This window comes from Nilaparvata lugens, chromosome 2 (assembly GCF_014356525.2).
Source record: "Nilaparvata lugens isolate BPH chromosome 2, ASM1435652v1, whole genome shotgun sequence".
Classification (NCBI taxonomy): domain Eukaryota; kingdom Metazoa; phylum Arthropoda; class Insecta; order Hemiptera; family Delphacidae; genus Nilaparvata; species Nilaparvata lugens.
The window spans coordinates 27,659,945-27,685,935 of NC_052505.1; the positions used below are offsets into that span (position 1 = coordinate 27,659,945).

The 25,991-nt window shown below is 34.1% G+C and overlaps 1 protein-coding gene across 1 annotated transcript in view; it reads right to left on the minus strand.

The window, feature by feature from the left end:
* The window catches only part of LOC111046726, a 122,558-nt gene that overhangs the window by 8,426 nt on the left and 88,141 nt on the right, over positions 1–25,991 (minus strand). Inside the window, exons 6-7 of the mRNA XM_039420948.1 lie at positions 10,499–10,633; positions 4,884–5,148 (exon numbers count right to left, since the gene is read on the minus strand). Of these exons, the coding sequence (XP_039276882.1) occupies positions 4,884–5,148; positions 10,499–10,633 (400 nt within the window). The remainder of the gene's footprint in view (positions 1–4,883; positions 5,149–10,498; positions 10,634–25,991) is intronic.

A 25,991-nucleotide genomic window follows, 5' to 3' on the forward strand; every position in this document is an offset into this window, starting at 1 on the left:
GTGACAAAAAGTCTACTTGGAAAAACATTATGCATGGAGTACCACAAGGTTCAATTTTAGGCCCTCTCCTCTTCACTTTGTATGCTAATGACCTTTCTTCCATTATCAAATTCTCCAGTTTCCATACTTATGCAGACGACCTTCAAATCTATTTAAGCTGTCCCATAACAAAAATGATTGAAACAGTTGGAATAATGAATCAGGATATCAATTCGATAGTGGAATGGACAAGGAAAAATGGCCTTGAGCTTAATCCCATCAAAACACAACCCATTATAATTGGATATTCTCGTCTTATAAACAATATTGACCTTGAATCGATTCACAAAATTAGTGTAGATGGTAATGACATTCCTTACTGTAGCTCAGTTAAAAATTCAGGCATTATTATGAATAATACTCTTGACTGGTCAGAACAAGTGAACAAAACTTGTAAAAAGGTATTCTCAGCCATGCATGCATTGAAGAAAATGCACGATATTCTCCCTAGAAACACTAAATTATTATTGGTTCAATCTCTCATTCTCCCACATTTAATGTATTGTAATTCTGTTCTTAACGATATGCAAGTCACTCTGAATGATAAACTACAGCGTTGCCAAAATTATTGTCTACGTTTTGTCTACTCTCTCCAACGCCATGATCATATCACCCCAGCCCACATTGCTAGTTCAACATTGAAGCTTCCCAATCAAAGGCTTTTTCGAATAGTCAAGCTTGTTAGAGATATCTTGAAATACGGTAATCCGAACTATTTTAAGATGATTTCAAATTGTCTCTGAAGGTAGGAGGATAGATGCTTCACATACTAGAACCGAGAAAGTACTTTAAGGATACCCAATCATCGAACTACTATTTTCACAAAATCCTTCTTAGTCAGTGCCTGTCGTGCATGGAATGCACTTCCTGTTTCTATCAGGTCCATCGAGAGCCGAGCGAGCTTCATCCTGACTTTAAAAAAACATCTTTTGGAAGAAATGACTGAAACTGTCCGGCCCTAGAACGATCACATGACAACCATCCCCCACCCATCCCACAAATACAAACCTTTAAACCTGTTATAGAACGAATTGTATATATATTATATAAACTCATGTTATTTTATTATCCACTGCATACTGCTGTATATTACTGAAAGTTGATTACCCTGATCTACTTTCAGCCTACTTCATTTATTAATCAATATTTGATCTTATCTACCTATATAATTATTTTACTTTATCAATTTTCTGTTTTTTTTCTCTTAAATATTCATATTGATTAAAACTTTTACAATATTTCCATTAATAAATAAATCCTTAGTTTAAATAATGGAATTATCGTTTTGGTAGAGAGTTAGTGGGGAGGATATTTTTAATATTCTTTCCGAAGAATGGACATTGATATGTCCAAAGCTCCGCCAATTTATGTAGATGCATAACAATATAATTATTATCTATAGTTATTATATTACAAATTGCTTTTTCAGATCATATACAGTTCAATAATCATTTTCTTAGTCTATATCATGTAAATTCATCTATAATTTTGCTGTATTGTAAGCTATTGTATATAAGTGTATAAGACAGTATATATTGTAATCTACATAAATAAAGTACTCAATCAATCAATCAATCAATCATCATTTCTCCATTTCTATCGAGAATTCCTAATTCACTCACCCCTTTCTCTCTTGATATAGTTCTTTACTACCTCTCCTCGTTTTTCCGTAAGCTTTTCGCTTTAACTCTTCCTCTCCTTCCCCTACTCATTCTTTTCTTATCTAGAAAGTAACATCAAATGCTGTGAATGATGGGATCAAGTAACATGAATCTTCTAGACTTTTTTGCTCCACTTCAATCTCTTCTTCTTACTATCCATCCTTTTTTCATGACATTTCAATCGTCCCATACTCGATATTCTTCTATGCAGCTTGTCTTCATATTCTTCTCCTTCTTCTCTCTTCTTCTTCTCCATCTCCTTCGTCGTCGTCATCTTCTTCTTCTTCTCTTCTTCTTCTTCTTCTTCTTTTTCTTCTTCTTCTTCTCCTTCTTCGTCGTCATCTTCTTCTTCTTCTTCTTCTTCTTCTTCTTCTGCTTCTTCTTCTTTTTCTTCTCAACCACGTGACATAGCCAACATAGTAGATGGATGATGACAATACCTCGGCAGCAGAATAGATTTCCACTTCTCACACACGATAAACCCTTCACGCACCACTTCCTCTCCAACTTCTCCTCATTCTCACACTCCGCTTTCCTCCTTTCCCACTCACTCTCCTCCTCACTTTCACCCTTTCCCACCGTCTTTTCACCACTTTGACACCTCTTTCTATCTTTTATCATCTCTTCTTGTCGACTTGAGCGCACATTTCCTCAAATCCACTCAATTTCTGCAATTTTTCCGCTTTTCCTTATATTACTCACACACTTTCTAACCCATGTCCAAGTTTTCCAGTCGTGAGCAACAGTTTTCACATCAATAAGACGATAGATTTCCTATTTTTCTCACTTTGAGAAGTAGTCAACCATAGTGAAATGCACTAGGAACTGTCAGTAAGGTTGTTGGATGAGAAACGTTGTTATTTATAACTAATGTTGGTTGGTCGCCATTATATTGTCGAATTCTTATATCAAATGGTATTTTTGGGATCAATTAAAAAATAGTAGGTTTTTCATTTTTGAAAAATATTATCAGCTATCAAAGATTACTGCAAAATACTGTGTATGTTCTTCTACCATCACATGATATTGAAAAATAAATTTTCTCCCACTCAAGTTTGAAAGACAGATATGACATTCTCACACATTATTTCTAGTTAGTATAGTTACACAAACATTAATTTTTCGGCGTACGGTTTTTGGCCGCCCTCATAAATTCCATCAGATTAAACATAATTGGACATAGGTACAGACCATCTGTTCGCCAAGTTCGGTTTAATCTGGTAGATTTCATAACGGCGGCAAAAAATCGAACGTCCAAAAGTCGTTGTGCATGTAACTGAGTTATGGAATAGATTACAGTTGCTATAGTAGAATTCAAACTTTGAACTGCTAGCATTGGTTGAATGAGAGGAGCCTTAATGTTACCATAGAGTAACCAATATACAGAGTATTGATACGCTCTGATGGCACCTATATTACTTTCCTTAAAATAAAAAGGAAAATATTACTTTCCGGGTGTGTGTGTGTGTGTGTGTGTGTGTGTGTGTGTGTGTGTGTGTGTGTTGTGTGTGTGTGTGTTGTGTGTGTGTGTGTGTGTGTGTGTGTGTGTGTGTTGTGTGTGTGTGGTGTGTGTGTGTGTGTGTGTGTGTGCGTCTGTGTACACGATATCATCTCATCTCCCAATTAACGGAATGACTTGAAATTATGAACTCAAGGTCCGACACGAACAATTTCGATCAAATGCAATACAAGATGGCGGCTAAAATGGCGAAAATATTGTAAAAAACATGGTTTTTCGCGATTTCCTCGAAAACGGCTTTAACGATTTTGCTCAAATTCATACCTAATATAGTCATTGATAAGCTTCATCAACTGTCACAAGTCTCATATCTGTGAAAATTTCAGGAGCGCCGCCCCATCTATGCGAAGTTCGATTTTAGATTCCTTATCAGGCTTCAGATACAATTGAAACAGAAAATTTCAAGTGGAAAAGATTGAGCATGAAAATCTCTACAATTAATGTTCAGTAACATTTTCACCTGAAATTGAAAATAAGCTCGGAATTCGAGAAAATGTAATTATTCAATTGCAAACTGTTGGCAACTGTTGATTCTTATTTAATAATTCACTATTAAGAGATAGCAGACCTCGTGTGTCTCCAGCGTTATTGTCCGGTCACCAGCTGGCTCAGATCTTTGTTTATAAGTAGACTTGAGATGCGCGTTAACACTAGCGTCAGGTGATCAATTTTCATAACGGCAAGGAAAGTTGTGAGAGTGCGCCACACCAGATTTTTTTATTACTTATTATGCAATTTAATATTCGTTTATGAAGGGAATCTTACTATAATTATTATGTTGTCATCTAAGCATCTGACGGAATAACATTTGTACAGCATGATGTATCCTCACCAAACTCAATATTCAGTGAATGATTCAATGATTCCACAATATTGAACTATTCTCAAAAATAATAAATTCGAAATTCAGTTGATTATACATTTTGAATATACTCACAGACTGTAAGCTACAGTACTTCTGAAAGCACATTACTTTTATCATAATTCATACTTTCCATGTAGAACTTCTATACTAATCCACATCAATGAATGTAGTTCTCCTATTTGAAATGATCTTTTTATTTAAATCTACAATAACGTATACTCTCCATTCAGAATGATTATGACTCTATTCAGATCCATTTAGAACTACTATATTCATTTACATCAATATTGAAGATTTCCTATTTGAAATGATATTTTTATTCAAACCTAGAATAACTATTCTCTCCATTCAGAATATTTATGACTTCATTCTAATCCATTTAGAACTACTATATTTATTGACATCTATATTGAAGATTTCCCATTTGAAATTATCCTTTTATTCAAACCTACCACAACGTATACTCTTCATTTAGAATGATTATGACTCTATTCAGATCAACGTAGATCTACTATATTTATCCACATAAATATTGAAGATTTACTATTTCATTCAATTCTACAATAATGTATACTTTCCATTCAGAATGATTATGACTTTATTCAGATCTACCACATAAAGTATAATATATATCACATTATATACATTCCATTTGAAACGATCCATCATTTCCCTATGTGGATACATCGTATATTGAATACTTTTCACTCAAAACGGTTATTTTCTCATCTGAGTTCATATTTTATAATTCCAATTTGAAATGTCTGTTTCTTGATGAACATAAAATCAACATACTAACCTTTCGACACATAAACATAGATGGTATCCTGCTGTGTGTTGGACGCCCTGCAAGTGTAGTTGCCGGAATCAGCGTGTGTGACATGAGTGACCACGAGACGGGAATGGGTGCGCGGCCCCCCTGGCTCGGTGCTAACCGACACGCCACCCCTATTGTTGGGCGCCCCAGGCGCTGACCCCCCACCTGAAGGACCTCCGGCAGAAGGCTCGTAGTTGATCATGCGGTCGTTGTGGTACCAAAACACGTACTGTGGCGGTACTGGGCTCTGAAACAGGATCAAAATCAATTGGTAAGTGTTCAATTTGGTGGTAGAGCTCGTGGAATACTGTTTGAAATGAACTCGGTTTACGCTTCCAGTTCACTGGAGATTGATAACGTAACCATAACCAGTTATAGATTTGAAGATTGTTTGAAGGTATTAATGATCAGTAATATTATGATTGATGATAAACAATCAAAGCACTTTTTCGTATTCCAAATAAATAACTAGTTATAATTAATTACTTCAAGTCGTTAGATTCATTAAAAACAGTTGGCACAATATTACCGCTATTACGGAGAAGATGATTTAAAGAATCTCTAATTCATACCGCTTTGACAATCACTTTCTAATCACTGCGTTGATTTACTCTGCGGCAGAGCAGATAAAACGTGATACTTCCTTTGAAATTCACTTCAAGCTGTCAATATTGGTTGAATGACAAGCATTGATGTAATTTATAAAAAGTGCTGATAGTTACAAGTGAATCTCAAGATCTCACTACAGTCGTATTCTAAATACATTTGCTATATCCTATCTCAGAGCACTTCGTTAATCCTCAGGCATTATTTGGAAATCACAAATGAGGTTCGTACATACTACCACTATTCTTGTTCTTATCTTAGACACGCTTTGATAGTTCCAGTACACGCCACCAGAGAGCATGTTGAACACACTGCCATCATACTTAGCATACTTGAAAAGTTGGCAACTTCTATCGTAGATAAGGCTTCGTTGGTCTGAGGGCCACTTTTCACTGCTCAAGTTCAACTTGAGATTTTCAGCGGGCTTCACTCGGTTTAATAATTATGTTCAAGAGAGATTAATGGTAAGGAGAAGTCCATTATAGTATTAGGTAGAGGAGAGTGACGTTTACTTTCTGAGGTTATAAAACTAGAAAGTACTGAATGAGAAATTACGTGAGAACTTGAAGGTTGCTTGAAGGTTATTCTTAGAAATATAGCAGAGAGTGAGAGAGAAAGAGAAAGGGAGAGAGAGCGAGAGGGTGAGAAAGAAAGGAAGAGAGAGAGAGAGAGAGAGATGATGATCAGAGATCTTTTAGATTTAGATCCAGATTAGGTTTGGATTAGAGTTCTTTATTTATGTATGTTACAGTATATATACTGGCTTATACACAAATTTACATCAAATGACAGTACTGCCAATTATTCAACGAATTTCACAAAGTATGAAAAATTTGTTAATCAGAATGATTGAATGCAATTCGATTAACGATAATATTGTAATAATGTAACTAAATAAATCGGGGTGTTCCAAGGTGTTCAACATGTATAAACAAATAAGTAAAACACACGTAATGATATTGGAAGTATTTTTTCGTACGGTACCGTAATCGATATTTCATTTATAAGGGCTGTATTTATCTTGGAACTATTGGAAGTATTTGCTCATGATCGATATTGCAATCTTGAGGATATATCTGGGAATGATTCTTAGAACTGTCTTACCAAAGCACTCCAACCAGCCTACTGAAATCTATTAGAACTATAGCCTATCATAATCTGAAAATCAGAGCTACATTCTATCTGATTGGTTCATCAAAGCGTGCTAGCCTAACAACGCCTCTAAAAATTGTCATGTTATACTGTGTTTCCTTAGAAAACCATGCTTTGATCATCAACATTTATGTGGATAGCTTCAATTCAGGTGTCTATGATACTTCTGGGTGATAAACAACCAATTTAAATAAGATTTGTTCCAAATGATATTGATGAGAAATTGATGTGATGTAACATCGCCCAAGAGTCACTACTCAACATTGCAGTTATTATATCAAATACGTTTATATACTAACCTGTACTCAACATACAATGACAACATACAGAGTTAATATAACATGAAGGTAAATAGTTATAATCTCATAGGCTAGAGCACATTGTTATATATTTTTTCCAATCAGTATTTCACGTCTTTATCATGAGGGATGAAAATTATTTCTCCTTTCGGTTGTACGTTCATTAAATAATTGAACTGCGGTTGAATCGAAGCAAATCCAATGCTACTGGAACCTATAAAAGAAACGGACGACGTTGATTCGCAGTATCCAACTTGATAAAGAGTGTAAATTAGTATTGAGTTTTTAATATTCTACTTTCCCAAACCTTGTTTGCGAAATCACAGATTCGATCAACACTTAAATTTTAGTTACTTAGCAACGACAGATGGGCTTATCACCTCATTTGGGATAATACGGACTTAGGAGTGCTTAACCTTGAGTGCTAAGTTGCTAAGCACCTCTAAAACAATGTCTGCCGCTACTTAGAGCTACTTAACGAACGGAAACCACCAATTTGAAATCAAGTAGGAATGCTTCTACATCAAACTTTCACTTATCGAGATTTTCCAATACCTTTTGAAAAAAAAACATGGAAACATAAACTTAACGGTTAAGTTACTGCTTTGAAACATTTGTAAGTTGGTAACTGTTTGAATTTTTAGACAATCATTCTCTGAATGAGCTGAAAAGCTAATTCATTTCGAAAATCAACTAACCTCCGTCGTTGTTCACAAAGTTGAACTATTTAACTTGTTGCAATGTGTCTAGGTGTATTCCTATATTTTCATGAGTTTCTGCTAATCAATCAATCCAGAAGTTGATAATACAGTAAAAATACTTGAATTGTAGCCTTTTGAATTATTATGAAGATATAGTCATTTTGAAATAGTTTTCTATACATCTTGAAAATAATAAAGTCAGGATACTACATCAAGGTGTTGAATACAAGCTTCGGACATGAGAGTTGATCTGTATTTTCTGAACAATTTGATTCAACATCCATGTTTTAAGAATGGAGTTGGACTTTCAAGTCGAATACTCAATGAATGGATAAAGTATTATCATCATTCTCATGAATAAGTAGAGTCTCATTACTTATGTAAAACCAAACAGTTAAACTTAAGCTTTATCTTTTTAATAAAACCTTTTAAAGTCGTGAAAGCTGACAAGTTACCGCCACTTATTTGAATAACATTTTTGAAAACTAGTTTGATTGCTACACCATATTATCAATCACAATCTCTGATGATCGCTAATAGGTATTTCAGTAGATTAGTGATTGTGATAATATTACAAGTCGTTTTCTCGAATATTTTGGATACTCTTCTCTATATCAACATCACTACGAAACAGGAACATTAATTCACTCTACTTAATTAAAGAAATAACATCATCTGAGTCGTTTACTTGATCAATTCTCAAGAGATCAGTAGAGTTTTGTAATTGCCTTAAACTGTATTGATTTTTGTGAGGGAATTCCAATATAGAAGGTGGGAGACAAAATGGTTTTTCAGGATGCTGGGGAAAGGGATGTGATAAAATTGTACCTAGCAAATGGAAAATTCTGAATTGCGTGTCATTCGCAGCTGGTTCACATTCATTTCATGAAAATTACAACCAATTTCACCAGGAAAACTCGAGACATTCCAATGTCAATATTAAAAGTCGGCTGTAGCTGGAGATCTGTTAATTTTGTGGAAAAGTAGATTCTATAATGGTATGGGGTAAGGCATTTATCATATTTTTCAATTATATGGAATGAAATTCCCGATTCTTGGTTAATCAGTTTGTTTAACTGGAATTGAGATTTGAATTTGTATGATTTTTTATGAGCCGAATACATGAACCATCTTCATTATTTCCAATTTTATGAATGAAAATTCCTTGTCTTAGTGAATTATCAATGGGTGATCAGAGTTCTACTATTATAATGGATAAAAAAAGTAAAATATTGTTAAGTATCAATTCCTGACAAGCTAACTCATGAATTAACACCATTTTTTGGTGGAAGTGAATTTAAGGGAGCCCCTCCCGCTCCCTTGCTAGAGGGAGAAGATAGAAAGTGTCCCAGTTTTCTCTAAAAATGGTTTGGCCTCCCTAGTGTTGACAGCTATTGCACTAGCATACTACTAAAAAGTAGCGGTGGGAATATTTCTGTGTATCAACATTGTGATAATTCCCCGAAGAAACCTTACTCACAATGGGTCTCCAAAATAACAATAAGAGTTTGATCCTCTGTTAGCAAAATAAATAATTAAAAATGACCTCTTATTAATATGAACGTTCCCACAGAAGTTGAAATTCTTCCATTATAACGTGGACCACACTATAGTAATATTAGAGTGTAGAAAAAATTACTTTTTCTTCATACTATCCTTAAGATACAACATTTTCAAAAAAACCTTACACATACGTCGACGCACAATTCAACTCATGAAAATCTATTCACGCGTTTGGCCAGGAATGCGTGACACACATTTCCGAGCACAAAAGCCCAAGCGTGACATACACTGACAAAAGCATATCCGGTCCAGTTAAAGCGTAGACCTGAATATGCTCTGTCAAATATTAGAGTATTGAGGAAATTCCTCATCCTTCCATATCATTCGTATTCTGCGAAAATTCAAAAAATCTCACACATATACATCGACGCGCAATTCAAAAGAAACATTCCTGTCAAATTTCATGAAAATCTGCTGCCGCATTTGACAGAGAATGCGTGACAAACATACATGTCTTACACGCTACATACGTACAAACAAACATACAGACAAAAGAAAATCCCGTCGAGTTAAACATAGACCTTACTACGCTCGGTAAATGAAATGAAAAGGCCAATTGGGTTAAGTTATGTAATATCACAAAATCCATTTGAGTCAATCATTAATCCAAGAATACACAAACCATCATCGTCAATTTTAATGTATTACAAGCTACATGAAATTGATATATTACACTCAAATATTACTGAACACTGTAGAACAGTATGTTATTTGGAAAGATTCTAGAATCAGGAAAAAACAAATTCAACTCTAAATGATTCATTTATAACCCAGTGCTATTAATAAGGTGGGAAAAATATATATTCTGAACAGAGATTTATGATAATGCAGTGATAATTATGATATTTCATTGTCGGTGATTTTTTATTGCAGTTATAATTATGATTTATAATTTCAAAAAAAAAAAATGATTTAGAAAACCTTCACAACATTCATATTCAACTCTACAAAGTCATAATGTACTTGAAAACGTTGGAAAAATTCATGAAGAAACAGAAAAATGCCAATTACTGGTATATCCTCAGCCTATTTACAAATGTCTCTCAACATAACATTATTTATAGTTTCTGACAGATGGTAGACGTGAGTATAGAGTGGGTCAGATATCATATTGTTTATGCAATGTACAATATTATGCATTGATTTACATGATAGAAATCAAGCATATAAGGTATTCTAGCTATGTTATGTCTTCTTAACGATTCATCATAAAATAGAATGAATCAGGAATAGGGAGTTTAATTTTTTACTAATCTGAACTTATAATAATCCTTACGTTTTCAATGATGCAGACTAGACTGATGGTGCTGCCCTCTCCTATGTGATATTCGCCACTGCCCAGGATGTAGGCGGTTGGCACCACCACATGCAGGTTGAAGTAGTGCGAAATTGTGCCTGATCCTGTCGACACCTGAAACATATTTCACTCATATTATATATATATATATATATTATATATATATATATATATATATATATATATATATATATTGATTCTTATCACAAGAGAATCTGGAACAATACATTGAAGATGTTCAGTCAAGTCTATTTGGGGAGGTTGAAAGAATATGAGTTATCTGTATTATGAATAATGGGAATAGGTGGGAGTGAAACAGGAAGATAGAATCAAGAAGAATCAAGAGTGAGGGAAACGGAGCTGAAGAGATATGATTGTGGAGAGAGGCAGAGAGAGAAAAAGAGAGGAGAGGAGAAAGAGAGAAATGAAAAACATGAGAGAAGAGAGAGTGAGGAAGAGAAAAGAAGAGAGAGAGTGACAAAGAGAAGAGGAAGAGATAGAGAAAAAGAGAACAGAGAGAGACAGAGAGAAATGGAGGAGGAAGAAGAAGAAGAAGAGGGGAGAGAGAGTGTGAGATAGCGGGTGAAGAAGGAATATATTGAAGTAAAAAAGAACAGAACAAAAATCTGGTATGGTACACTCACACAACTTTCCTTGCTTATTGAACTGTAAGCCCCATTCTTAAACGAGAATAATTTAGGGGAATAACATAATGACGATTGGCGGCAACATATTTGAAACTACGATCAGACTTCTGTATAATTATGTGTATATATAATTGTTTTCAGAGTACTTTTTCCTTTCTGTAAATTGTGAAATTCGATGATTTTTTCAAAAGTCGTCGAAACAGCTGTTCTACAGATGAAATATCTTGACTATGATGTGTTCTTTTTATGAACGGCTCTACCTACCTAGCTCATGCACGAGAAGGTTACAAAGTCCATTCCTCAAGGATGGGGTGGACCCCATTAGTTTACCAGAGTTTATAGAGCCAATAAATAACTATACAGGGTATGAATTTGAAAAAAATCGGTCAAGTCATTTTTAAGAAAATCGTGAAAAACATGGTTTTTTAGTAATTATCCGCAATTTTTCCCAGAATTGAGACTCATGTCAGTTGATAGGGCTTATAAATAGCTATCTATGGTATAAATTTGAAGAAAATCGTTAGAGCCGTTTTCGAGAAAACCGTGAAAAACATGTTTTTTTAGTAATTATCCGCCATTTTTCTCATGAATACTATGGAGCTCCTGCAATTTTCTCAGAAATGAGACTCATGTCAGTACATAGGGCTTATAAATAGCTATCCATGGTATAAATTTGAAGAAAATCGTTGGAGCCGTTTTTGAGAAAACCGTGAAAAACATGGTTTTTTAAAAGTTATCCGCCATTTTGGATTGAATTTTATTGAATTTCTTATTGTTGGATCCTCATGATATAAGGACCATAAGTTTTAAATTTCAAGTCAATCGGTTGATTGGGAATGGTGTTATGGTGTTCACAGACATACACATACACACATACACACATACACACATATACCCACATACACACATACACACATACACACATACACACATACACACACACATACACACATACACACATGCACACATACACACACACAGACCAACACCTAAAAGTCATGTTTTTGGACTCATGGGACCTTGAAACGTATAGAAAACTTGAAATTAGGGTACCTTAATTTTTTTTGGAAAGCAATACTTTCCTTACCTATAGTAATAGGGCAAGGAAAGTAAAAAACTGGGCTAACAGTGGAAGGAAAGAGTGGGTGATTTCTATCATGAAAAGGAATATTGGCAAATAGAAAATTGTAAAACAACAATGAAGTTGGCGAATAAAAGGACTGACAAATAACATTCTATTCTAATTATGTTTTCTTATAAGCATAAATACAGGAAAAACATCACAGATCACACCAACTTGCAAATGTTACAGGGGCAGTGATCGCGTGGACGAAACACAAAATGTAATAGAAATAATATAATTTATTATATATTGTCGTAATTGTGCCCTCATTTTCCGCCAAATTTGTTGCAATCGGATTTTAAACAGTACTTTCAATTAATTGTTCATTGATTAGAATGCATTTCACCAATAAATCAATTATACTGATGCAGGCAGGAGAGAATTAATATTAGTTACCAGTGACCTTTCAAAAGTAATATTAGATGTAAAATTCCCAATTAATAATTTAGATTTCACAATGAGTGATATACTAGCTTTTTATGTGGCTGGCTATTCATAGAGAGGTTGGATTAAAACCATATTTTGAACCTTAATAAAAAACTGTTCAATATTACATTTTATGTAACTTTCTGTAATATTAAAATACCTTCAATATAGAAATGTGATATTTGTAGTATTAAATTTTCGCAATTTCCAGTTTCAAATCCCTCTATTCAATAGAACTTATGTTGGAGATATAGGGCGTATATTAGAGCTTGATGTTAAACTCTATCCTTTCTCAAGATATACTCGTAATTATTTGTAAAATATGCAATTTTTCAAAGACCGGGAACAATACTACAGATTTTTTTTATTGCGGATGATGCCCACATGAGCTTGTTCTTTGCTTGTGGGTTGAACATTTCGTTAATGAATTGATGAGATGATCAAAGGTTCATGCAATGGGCAGGATTCGAACCCACGTACCAAGCGGTGCTAGGAGACCAACGCTCCTTACAACTAGACCAACCTGGCCGGCAACTCACAGTTTTGAATGGATTCGCATGTAGCTATATTATGCTAGTATGAATTACTATGTTATTTTTTGGATTCAAGTTTATTTTTTTCTATTATTAATGCTCATATTAGCTCTTTAAATTCCTCAAAACTTCAAAATTCCTATAAAGAAACGGTTGCTGTAAAGTGTAATTTATCCAACTTCTTACATTTGTAATCCGTTTTAAATAATGTAATTGAAAACATTTTTTTTATTTCAACTGTCCAAGGCTGAAAAATTGTAGCAGAGAACTATGATATCCTAAAGGTATTCTCGTTTCCTATACCTTGAGTGTATAAAGCGTATCCTTTCTTTATGATTACAGCTAATGTACGTTGGTTATAATCCTTGAACTCCACACATATTTTCTATTTCCACGAATGTTTCAAAGATGAAGTATTATACTTGATGCATGTTAATTTCAATCCTCGATGAACGTGAACCATGAATTATGTACATTAAATATACAAGTACTAGAGTAGACTACATATTAAAATGTATTCCGAAATCAGCTCCACATTCAACTTCCATTAGTATTTCCATGAAATATACACAGGTGTCTGCCAGCCGGGTTTATGACACCGTCATAAATAAATTAATCTCACTGAGCCATAAAATATGCAGCCAGGTATAAATAAGTTAATTCCACTAAGTCAGCTCAGAACATAACGCGAGGGCTCTCAAATTCATTCCCAGTTTTAAAAATATGAAACTAGCTTTTTTACAAAGAAGAGAAGGCCAGTGACCAGTCAAGGGACAAGCTCCATAAAAACAGAGATAGATATAGATATTTCTGGTCTGGGCACTAGGGGAATACACGGAATGAAATATTAGATGTACATGAATGACTGCATGTAGATGCGAGCTAACTTTTTTGTGTGCAGTCAGAAATGAGAGGGAGATAGACTTCTGAAATGGAGATGGAAAGAGGAGTGAGGGAGAGTGACAGAGAGTGGGTCAGCTTCGGACTTTCCATTTCGAAGAATGAAGCTCAGATATCAATGGATACTTGAGATTTGAGTTGGCGAGGGGAGAGAGGGGTCCGAGTACATTTTTTCCGTACCGTGGAAAACTTTACGTTTGTCACGATTTTCCGGGAAACAGAAAAAGGATTTTCCCCTCTCACTTCAACTTTTATATTTTTTACCTTCAGTGAGTGCGTTGCGCAGCTTGCGTCCTATCTATATAAGTGTTAAGAGGGGTGTCCTTTCCCCCCCCCTCACTATGACCCGGATTTGATCCCACCCCCCCATCACGAAGGATGGAAGTGTCCCCTCGTATCTCTTCTATGCACACACGTGAGTTTTTCGACTATTATTATCATCGTGTTTTCCATGTCATGCTTTCACATGTTTGTGAAGGCTGCTACCTAACCTAAGAACACGTGTATTCTTCTTCTCCTTCTTTTTCTTCTTCTTCTCTTTCTTTTTCTTCTCTGGGAAAAAATTGAGGTGAGCAAGATCAGATGAAGCCACTGTGCACAGCACTGTTGCATCATTTTTTCCAACCGTCCGATTCACGCAGATTTTCCTCATCCCAATCTCATTTCACTTACACTTGATTGCCTTTTATCATTCATCTTCTAATCGTTTCGCTCTTTCTTTTATGCAACGTGTAGGGTTGTGTGAGTCACTCAGATAAAATATTGTTGGTATAAATCCTTTTGGATCTCCTTTCAAAAAAAAAAAAAAATGAAACAGTAGTTCAAATTCTGCCGATTTTTGTGGATTAAATATTTTACAATAATGTGATTCAAATTCAATTATTTCCATTTTCATAATTGATGGATGATTCATAAATTGAGAAATTCATTGAAGATTTTTTGTCAGTTGTTAATTATTGTGTATAAGCTAACATATTAAATTTAAATAATCATTATACACGAATAGAGGAATCAATCCGATGTCATCCACTTTACTTTCCACCCTTATTGGGTAATTGGATAAATAGATTAGAATATATTAAATGACTGGAACAGAATTACATAGATGAATGGACTTCTATCATTTCAAATTTAAGCAAGAAATAACTCCAAACTTCAATAATTTGTAAATGAATAATATTACTGTGATTATAATTTATAGTAACTAGGAAAGATGGCGATTGGGGTGCAAGAAGCGACACAATATTTAAGTTGCAAAAACTCGCTATATATATATATATATTATATATATATATATATATATTATATATATATATATATATATATATATATATAATTTATAGTGTGTATAAAGCCACAGAGTATAAACCTATAAACATTATTCTATATATTTGAAGAATTTTTTTCATATTTTTGAACATTAAACCTAACTATTCTCAACATTCAATAATACAGTCTACACATATCGCTACTAATCTCTATAAGCCACATTCAATTTGCTTGCTATTGAACTTTGTTTTTGTTCTACACCGAATTCAATTTGGTCCACTATAAGGTTTACAGTGGCTGTTACCAGTTTTCCAGAGGTCTTCCAATGTATGATAAGGATGAGAAACTAAGAGAAATGGAACAGTAACAGAACATAATGGATCGCATGATTTTAGACTTGGATGATCAAGATCATCCTTCTTACTAACGATCTAGAAAGCTTCCAATCTTAGCATTTATTTTTCTTCTCTTGATATCTCAACCAACTCCTCCTCCTCCTCCTCCTCCTCCTCCTCCTTCTCCTTTTCTCCTCATCACTACTACTAACAACACCACCCCCCACACCACATCCTCCTTCTCATTCACTTCTTCATCTTCCTCCTCCTCATTCGCCTCCACCTCACACTACAGCACATTCTCTATTTTCTCGCCGCGAGAGTTCATTAATCTTTCACTGCAACAGACGCCCCGGAAAAGCTGAAAATTGTTTTTCCATTGGGAAAAATAACATTGATTATTGAATTAGCTTCGGCTGCCTGCCATTCGGCTTAGTTTTCCATTTTTTTTTATTTTGTAAGGGGGAAACCGTCTAGGACCACAAACTTTGTAAGGGAAACCCCTCTTCTATGACACCTCTTATCTTATATTCTGTCGCCTCTTCCTTCTCATTCTATCATACCATAGTTCTCTTTCATCTCTCTCACCCTTCACTATATCTCTCTTCTTATACTTTCTCATGTTTTCTACACTATTTGTTATATTATTTTTAATTCTACCTTCTCTTTCACATTTACCATCGTTTTTCTCACTCCTAAACCAGACATTTCTCCTCCATCGACATTCTATCTCCTTTTTCTTTCCATGTCTCTCTCTTTTTCCACGCTCTGACTCTCTTTTGTTCTTTCACTCTTTCCTTATCTTCATTATTTTGTTTGATATTCTATTCTATTTCCATTCCTCTCATCTTCTGTGTCACTTCAACCCCTGCCGTGTTTTTCTTTGTCTTTTTCCACTTATTTATCCTATTCCAACACAATAACATTTCTCTGTGGCTTTTACACTTCTTTATCGTTCTTTGTTTTCCGTATTCTTCCGTCTTGTCTCTCTTTCCATCCACTTCTCTTCTGTCTCTCTCTCCCTGGAGCTCCTTATGCTTTCAATCTTCTCCTCATTTATCTCATCCTACTACGCACCCTTTTTAGCTTGTTATTGATCTTTCTCACTTTCATTACTCAGGCTTTTTCTTATTTCTATTATTTTACTCTTCTTCTTTATATCATTATTATATATACATACGTTTCTCTTTATTGTTTTTCTCATCTATTCCCAGCTTTCCACACATATTTTCATTATTTACACACTCTGTAATGTTCCGCTTCTTTACACGAAGGAAAGGAACAGGCCTATCAAAAAAGATCATTACTTTTCTTCTTCCGAAAGTTATTCGGTTTCTTTGTGTTTCTCTCTCCTCCATTCTCTTCTCCATCTCTTTCCTCGTCCTTCCTCTCCTTTCTATCCCTCTCCCACCGTATTCCATTCCTCACCCTTCATTGGAAAAAACATCAGTTAGCACCGGTTTTATGAATGGCTTGATATGAAAAATGATCCAGCTTATTCTTGATCTCGTTATAACCATGCTACTAGACTCACTTTGAATTGTCAGAATTGTTTAGATTAGAAGATCTCTTTCTATCTATAGAGAATGGTGACAGTCTCGGATTCAACCGAAACTGTCAGTATTGGTTTAATGGGAAGCATTTATGTTATTTGATGAGGAATGATGACAGTTTGAAGTGAGTCTCACTATTCCATACTGGATTTAATTGAATCGCTCCAGCCAGCTGAAAACCAATTATTGTCTTCTTGTTAATTTCCCATTTTTCATAATCAATCCGTATTTTCAAATTGATTCAGTGTTAGTAAAAGTGTTTCTCCATGAATAACCCAGAATTGAATGAAAATGTATTTATTGTAAAAAAAGACTCAACATGAACGTATTACGTACTGGATTAATCGAAAAATACTGACGTTTATGAAGTGCATCGTGAATATTTATATTCATATTCATTTAAACACAATTATTTGTATATGAATAATTCTGTGGTGAATACTTTTAATGTAATTTATTCCCCAACCAATATAGAAGGCTGAACCAATGGGTTATACTGAATGAAAAAGCACTCAATTCTTTTCATTCAATATGAATAATTACCACAATATCAACTTCTCAACTACACAAAAAATGGATTATACCTTTACAAAAACAATATTCCTATCAACTTGAGCCAACATTCGTAGAATAGCTTGATAGTCTCTAGGTGCTATAATAACGTTGGAAAAACGAAATGGTGTAAATATTACTAAATTCAGTAATCTGGTTTTTATAGATATTTTTGGAATTGGAATTTGATGAAAGCGAAGACCATGAACCATAACCATAACCTTATTGCGGCTGTTTTAATGTTATCTGGATTCGGGAGCTGTTATTCATGTACTTAAATTTTCATCACCTTTTGATCTTGAGTACGATACATCTCGGCTTAAGAACTTATTCATATTAACAGGAAAAGAAATCTCACTATTCAATGAATTACTCAAAGTTTGGAGAATGATTGATTGATATTAATAAGAAATATTATTTGATTTATTTTATTTCGAAAAACTTCTCATCTACCGTACATAAATCAGTGGAGCTTTGACAAATAACCGTCTATTCATGGAAAAAATATACGAAAATATGCTTTCCATAAACACTACTGGTAATCCAATAGTTCATTTTTGTACCGAGATATTCAGGAATATTCTTTCTATTTGTACACTTCTTTAAATTAATGAAATACATCTGAGCTTCGAAAATTTCCAATTTAATATAGAGAGAGAATACTACTTGCAACCCATCACACAGAGACAAAAAACAGTTTCATATAATTAAAGCCTTGTTCTACCCTTCTTCACTTCACCATAAAGTATCACGGGAAGAGGGAACAGTTGAATAATGATATGCATTGTCAAATCCCCCCACCACCAGTAATTGGAGCTTACTTCTCCATACATACATCAGCTCCATGCAATTAATTTATAATGTTTTGTACTGGTCAGCTGGATTTGATTTTTGACTTTCAATTTAGAAATTGAATGTGAATACGTTGCATCCAATTGTGAGTTGAACCCCGAGTTTATTACTGACAATTAGAATATGTCAGATCAACTCGAATGCTCATTTATATTTATTTTCCAAATGAATATCGTATAGATATCATCTATGAATAACCTTATATAGATTTACATATACAATCAGGCACATAATATGGTTAATCAAACTTTCCCTGTTTACGAAAAACGGCGCAATAATGTGTTACTCTTCTTCCTACCTAAGTTTTGAGTTGTGCCAGTTATCTTTTTAAAGCGGCAATTGAGTTGTGTTGCTTTTCGTTTTGACCCAATTATTGAATTGTGACACTCATCTTCTAAAGTGGCAATTGAGTTGTGACACTATTCTTACAGATGTGCGATTTATTTCAAATTTTTGCTGAAATAATGAGTGAGATGAAATAGAGTGGAAATGCAAAATTGAAGTTGTTATTACTGTTCAACTAATATTCTTATTCGATAAAATAGATTAATAGAATGATTAATTAAGTCATGTATTAATCCATCCGTATTGCCGGTAAACTATATTGGCTCGAAAATAGAGTTCAGTTTGGCTTTACTGCCTGTAAAATGAGTATGTGTTGGTTTGGTTTAACTGTTAGACTGTGAAAGCTATATTGGTTCAATATTCCGCACGGAATTTCACAAAACAGACTTAATGATAATATTATTATTCTTGATTAATGGGAATGGAATTCGACGATAATGACTTTTGAATAGCACTTCGCGCTTCTGGACTCTAGTAATAAATTGTTGAGGAACGTGCTTATGACTAAATCCTTCATTCGTTGTCCGTTTGTGGGTTTGTTCGACGATTACTCTCGATTGCTTTCATTATTCAACTTCAAATTATCAACACATAGCCTATTCTTCTTCGGGTCGAGTTTGTTGGCCAACGAAACTGACTCACTTCTTCGACCTTTTTGAGGATCTATTATATACCAGAACAACATTGATAGTGCATTGTAAAAAAATCAATACTGAATTGTACATTGTACAAGGTGATTATATACACTATCTATCATACGGTATGTGGCATTCCATGTACAGTAGTCGGAAAACTGCTATAGTAATATCATCGAAGTTCAAAGAATCTCAATCAATGTACAATCAGCATCTGTATCCACACTGAGTACTACAATATTGTATTTGACATGACACAGCAAAACGTCTGTTCCGTGTTCCTCACTATTGTTTGATGTATGGAGAGAGACACAATGATACAGATTGGAGCATTCAGACTAAAATAGAATGAAAATAGATGACATAATTAATAGAACTTGATCAAATCTTGAGCAATACAAGCAAATTAAGAAATATACCAGAGATTCCTATTCATTGTATTAGATGTCAATACCAAGGTCTCGTTTCAACCACTGTTTGAACAATGAACCGAACAGCTGTTATCTCAAGTCAAGAGATAAATATTCCAGACTAAATATAGTCGAGACAATATTCCATTCAATATTCCCAAGAAATTGACAATTTCTTTCAACTTTCTTCATGACAGCAATTTTCAATTATTGGAAATAGAATGCTCTTCTCATCCAACAACAAACTTTCCGCGATGATATTTGCAACACTTTCACGAGGAATGTGTGAGTAATACAGTAGTGAGGCAGGAGTTTAGCAGTCTGTAGAGCATACTGTTTATTCCAATTGCATTACAGATTGCATTGTGAATTCAAAGAATGACTCACCTTTTTGGTATTCCAGAATAGACCTACTTGCATTTCATTGCTTAAAATGTGGATAATATTTCATAATTTACTATGAATGTTTTTTTTCACATTTTGTAATCTGGAGTAGAATTTTAAGTATTTGAAGTGATGAGTATTTCGTCATGGGAGAAACATAAACTTATGAAATTTATTGATAAGCAAGTAGATCAACTCAGTGAATATTAGAGTACCGTACCAAAACAATTACATTGAAAGATTTGATGTGTTACAAGAAAAATGCATTCCTATATCCTTTTTGAATGTGAATTTTGGTTGGACTGAATAGCAAGCAATGCATTCAACAGCATTGCAATGATCTACTACTATAGAGTCTAGGTCTACAGTTTGGAGATCAATTCATATTTGAATAAAAATTGAGTTACTATTTCCTTCCGACTGTTGATATACTTGTAACATATTATTCCAAAACATGAAAAATGAATTCAGTTGTTGGATCATTCAAGGGAATTGAAGGTGCAAATCTTGTATTATCTTTGAATTGGTAGTAATAGGTATCTGATAGGATGTTTTGTATTTTGTTATTTTTTACTGATGTGAACAATTAAACTTGAAACTTGAAACTAAATCTACCGAACCAAGGTTAAAAGAAGTTTCTAGTCCCATGTTTATAGTTTTATCGCACTAGTTTGAATTTCTAGTTTTTTTTGAAGATTCCATTATTGCATTGCTGGAGCTATTGATGGTACACTAGTGTAAGTTAACACTCTCTACATAATAAATCCTCAAAGATACTGCAATTCCACAGATAGTTGTTTTGAGCAAAACAAACGTGCTAGAACTATTTTCACACGTTTGAGCTCTAGACGAATCAGATGGCTAGCTGCAGTTGGCGTTTAACTCTCGACCAATGACAGTTGAGGTATGTGCGCTACGTGCTTTCATTTGGCACTCATGTTGCCCGAGTGAGAGGCATTAATTATTGAGACAAGAGAGCTGCTCAAGAATAACGACTGAACTTTAGCCATTCTACTCTCACTGCAGACTGCACTGCTATGCTGTAATAAAGCAATTGGGAGTCTTTTAACGGCCCAAATGTTTTCTTGTAGTGCCTAGAGTGTGATGTGTTGAACAGGGCAAATGTTGCTGATAAAATATGTAGGGCATTTAAACCACAGAGAACTAAGTTCCTCAAACCAGAAGATATTATTTATGATGCTGATTTTATCAACACGAAACTTAATTTAGAATCTGATGATGATGCAACGAGTATACACTCAAGTTTTTAATGAAACTATAACAGTAAGTAGAAAATACATCATATTATTCTCTGCATTAAAATTTAAAATCCAAGTACATAAAAAATGTGTTATTGTAAAAAATTTTAACACTCGAACACTCACGCTCTAAATACCAGAAGATGCAAAGTTCATAAATCCAAAATGCCTAGTATCATTTTTACACAACTACCTACATACACCGCTAAAGGCCGGTTTCCGATTTCAGGATTTAGCTTAGTTCTAGACTTTGAACAGCTGGAGTCAGAAAATTGGCTTTCCTAAACGGGGCGTAGTTGCAGTTTTTATGATGATCTTTATTCTCTCATTTCTAAGATTGGAAATGTTTTTCCTTGACGAAATTAATCATTCCTAATTAATTCTAAATAGCTGAAACTTCTAACTATTTTCTCTTTACTTTATTTTGTGTTCAATTTTCCAGTTTTCGAAATTTAATTTAAACGTGGACTGCGACTACGCCCCGTTTTGGAAAGCCAATTTTCTGACTCCAGCTGTTTAGAGTCTAGAACTAAGCTGAATCTCGAGCTCAGAAGCCGGCCCTAAAACATTTTCTCTTTTCTAATGTATTCTCTCTTGTGGTCTACTCTCTTTAGTATAAAACTTCTATAATCTGTATACCTTCAACCACTCCTGACACATTCATGATTGGACTCTGCACATGCAACTACTTTCCATCTATACAACAAATCCACTATTCTGTACACACATGAACTGTACATATCATATACCTCCACATTACATAGGTTCTGCATCGCTACAGTGCATATATGTGAATGCCAGTGATACTCCAAATGACATGTGTTGCGTTGTTTCTAGTTTTACACGAATTCGTGAATGCTGAATGGCAATGTTGAAAGGTCTAAAACGCATGTTTTGTGTTTAAAGTGGGTGCACAATTTCATTAGCCACGCTGTGAGTATGCTCTTTGTAGCTCGTATTATTCTGTTCTCACACTGTTTATTCTATTGTTTCATCTCCTTTCGTTTTGTTTTCTCATTCTTATCTGAAATTCTCATCTTAGATACTCCCTTCTCCTTTTCATCATATTTTGACTGCTCCCTTTATTCATCTATTCGATTCTCTCATCCAAAGCTCTCGTATCAAGGGACATAGGTACACAAGTAGCGCCCAGCGGTCAAATGGGAGTGATACATGGCTCCCTGTGCCTGACCTTTTAAAAGATGATAAAGAAGATAATTTTGAATAAAATTTAGAATTTATAAATAGGCCGACACATCTAGAAAATACCTGAGTCTATACCTAATTCATGCAGGTGAACGGGCTAGAGTCAGGAAAACTTCAATTAATCTTGCCATGCCTGATTTAATAGGTTTCTACTATAGAATAACACTACAATTTGAAATAATTGAAAAATACAAACAGCTTCAATAAACAATATTTGATGTTACTTTGTTGACGTTCTTCATCTGATTTGGGGGCGCATTACTATCCCTCGTTTAGATAGCAATACGTCACAAAACCAAACAATATCAGTCATAAAATAACAAATTAATTTCAACATGAAATTACTCAAGAAAGAAAAGCCCGTTGAACCCAAATTTCGTCGATAGTAACCCATATATCCCATTTCGTAATAATTTTGAATCCCCACTTTTGATTGACATTCTCGAATGAACCTTTGTTTCACTACACTGCACTTTCGTTGGTCTGTACGTTGCTTTATCGTCGGGGTTACAGTACCTTGTTTTTGGCGGTGAACTTTTACCGGTTGAATTTGGCTTGACGGCGACGTCCTCTTACGGCCCTAGACCTGTCGTCTGAACGGGTGTCTTGAAGCGGTGTTACATAAATTTGCGGAACCATAGGGGTGGTACATGAAGTTGGTTTGGGGACACACATGAACCGCTGTAAATAAATGTATTACAGCTTTAATTTCTAACTCTTCCTACAATTCATCAAAAGCTAAAACAGGAGTTTATTCTGTTATTTAATTTAGATTTTATCTAGACGTTCTGATTTCATTCTCAAAATTTAACAAATTGAATTAAAACTAATTTACTTGCCAGAGTGTCATTAATATACAATGCAACATTTATGAAAACACCCGTAATAAATTAATATAATGCTTTTAGAAAATGAATACTTCATTAATTATGATGTTAACCTTTATATAAATTGATATAATACTCTTAGAAAAGGAATAATTCAGATTGAAATGATGCTAACTTATATGATATTTTTCGTTTGGTTTGCGAAATCAAATATAATTTTTCATATAGTAGCTCGACTAGTATTGTTGGAAACTTGTGCGCTAACCAACATTTATTTTATTCATTATTTATGAACTATAGGACGCAACACAAGTGTAAACAACGGGCATTCGCCCAAAACTGCTCAGAACCTTAATTTAAAATGAACAGTCCAGAGTTTATGATTTGATTTACCTACAAATACAAGTCCAAAAACAAGTATCAACTAAAATTATGAATTTATCACAAAACAAAACAAGACACTTTATAAGACAATAAAAGAAAAAAATATTGAAAATTTCACTTTAAGGTAAAAATAATGTTTGCCCTACAAGATTCACCTTGTAGATAGTTTTTACCTTTAATTAAATAAAATTAGTAGACACATAGAAAATAATTTAAATTGTATTAAAATTTGAACATTCATGTATCAGGCTCAATATCGGGAATTAACTCATGTATGGTAACATTCATTAATATTAATTTCATGGAAAAGAAAAACTTTCTTTTTCGTCTATTAAGATTTCTATCATAAAAATTTACTAAATCATTCGAAAGCCTTAATGACATAAGAAAACAGAGTCTGAAAAATATAAAATTATAAAATGTCATAAACTCAATATGAACATAATCTTAAAAATTTCATTCCAATTTAAAGGCTATCTTCCTGACTTTCAGCAATACTCTACAATAATATATCTCCAGAAACAATAACTCAAATGTAACATAACTGAAAACTTTCTATACTTCTTTAGAAAAAAAATTATAATTATCTTTCATCACTAATAAAATCAAAAGGATTATTCTCAATCAATATTATTAACTTGAAAAATAACAGGCTTTGTTAATACAATACTTTTATGGAAGTTTCAATCAATTAAATTCCCTAAATTATATTTTAACCTTACTTTACGTACCTTAGCGGTTATTTGAAGAAACAATTATTTGTACATGATAAAGAAACACAATTAAACTTTTCAGGACATGGCACTACTAGAAAATTTAAACTTTAATAAAAATAAAACTAGCTCCTACATTAACTAATGATATAAACTTGTAAACCTGCCCAAAAAGGGCGAAACATAATGACTACATCTTTACTCTCGTAGTGCTCCAAGCAAAGTGTCCTCCGAAACGTAATCTGGTCTCTCGGCTGGGGAATCGCCCCACCACTGTATTTAGAAGCAGGTCTCCTATTGGGCGAAGGGAATCAATTGACCAATCGTCGCGTGGCTTCTAGAGCCTTTGGACCAAATAGTAACTGCAAAATCGGTAGTTTGTTATAATTTCAATGCTTGCTGTTTTCCAGCTTATCTCACTCCATGTCGCGACAGGAAGGCTACGTTTTAGAGATAATTCCATAATCTACATTCCTCGACGACTCGGAGCCACAATTTTCAAATATCTATCATCGGAAACTCGAAGTCATGGCCGTTCATAATAGAGAGAGAGAAAATAATTTATTTCGCTAACTCACAATAATGGCTCTAGTCTATTGCGTATTAAATTTACTATTATAACTTGGGAAAAGGCCTGAATTAAAAATAGTGCTCGGCACATCCCTTACACAAGTACACTGTTCACGTAGTGACGTCATCACTGCCAGTCCCATTATTTGTCCCGCTCTCATTCTCTCTCTGTCGAAGAGATAACGGTATAAATGCTTTTCGATAACCATCTGCTTTATAACAACTATTCCTACCTATTCGCCTTATCCGTTCAACCTAGACCTCCTGCTAAATTATCAAGAAATAAGACCAGTAGGCTTGCTTCGCTCGCCTGCATTTTTCATTAGATACTTTAAGGCTTGATTGAATGGGCGTTCGATTTGAATTGTGCAGCATTCGGTTGCATAATTTCCTTTTTTTTATAAAAAGGATTAAAAAATGGAGTGATAAAACACCATGATTAAGAAGATACCATGATAATTTTTGTAATAGAGTCAAATAGTTCTTTCTGTAATTTTCTAAAAAAATATGAAAGAATGAGACAATTTTTTTTGAACAACGAAGTCAATC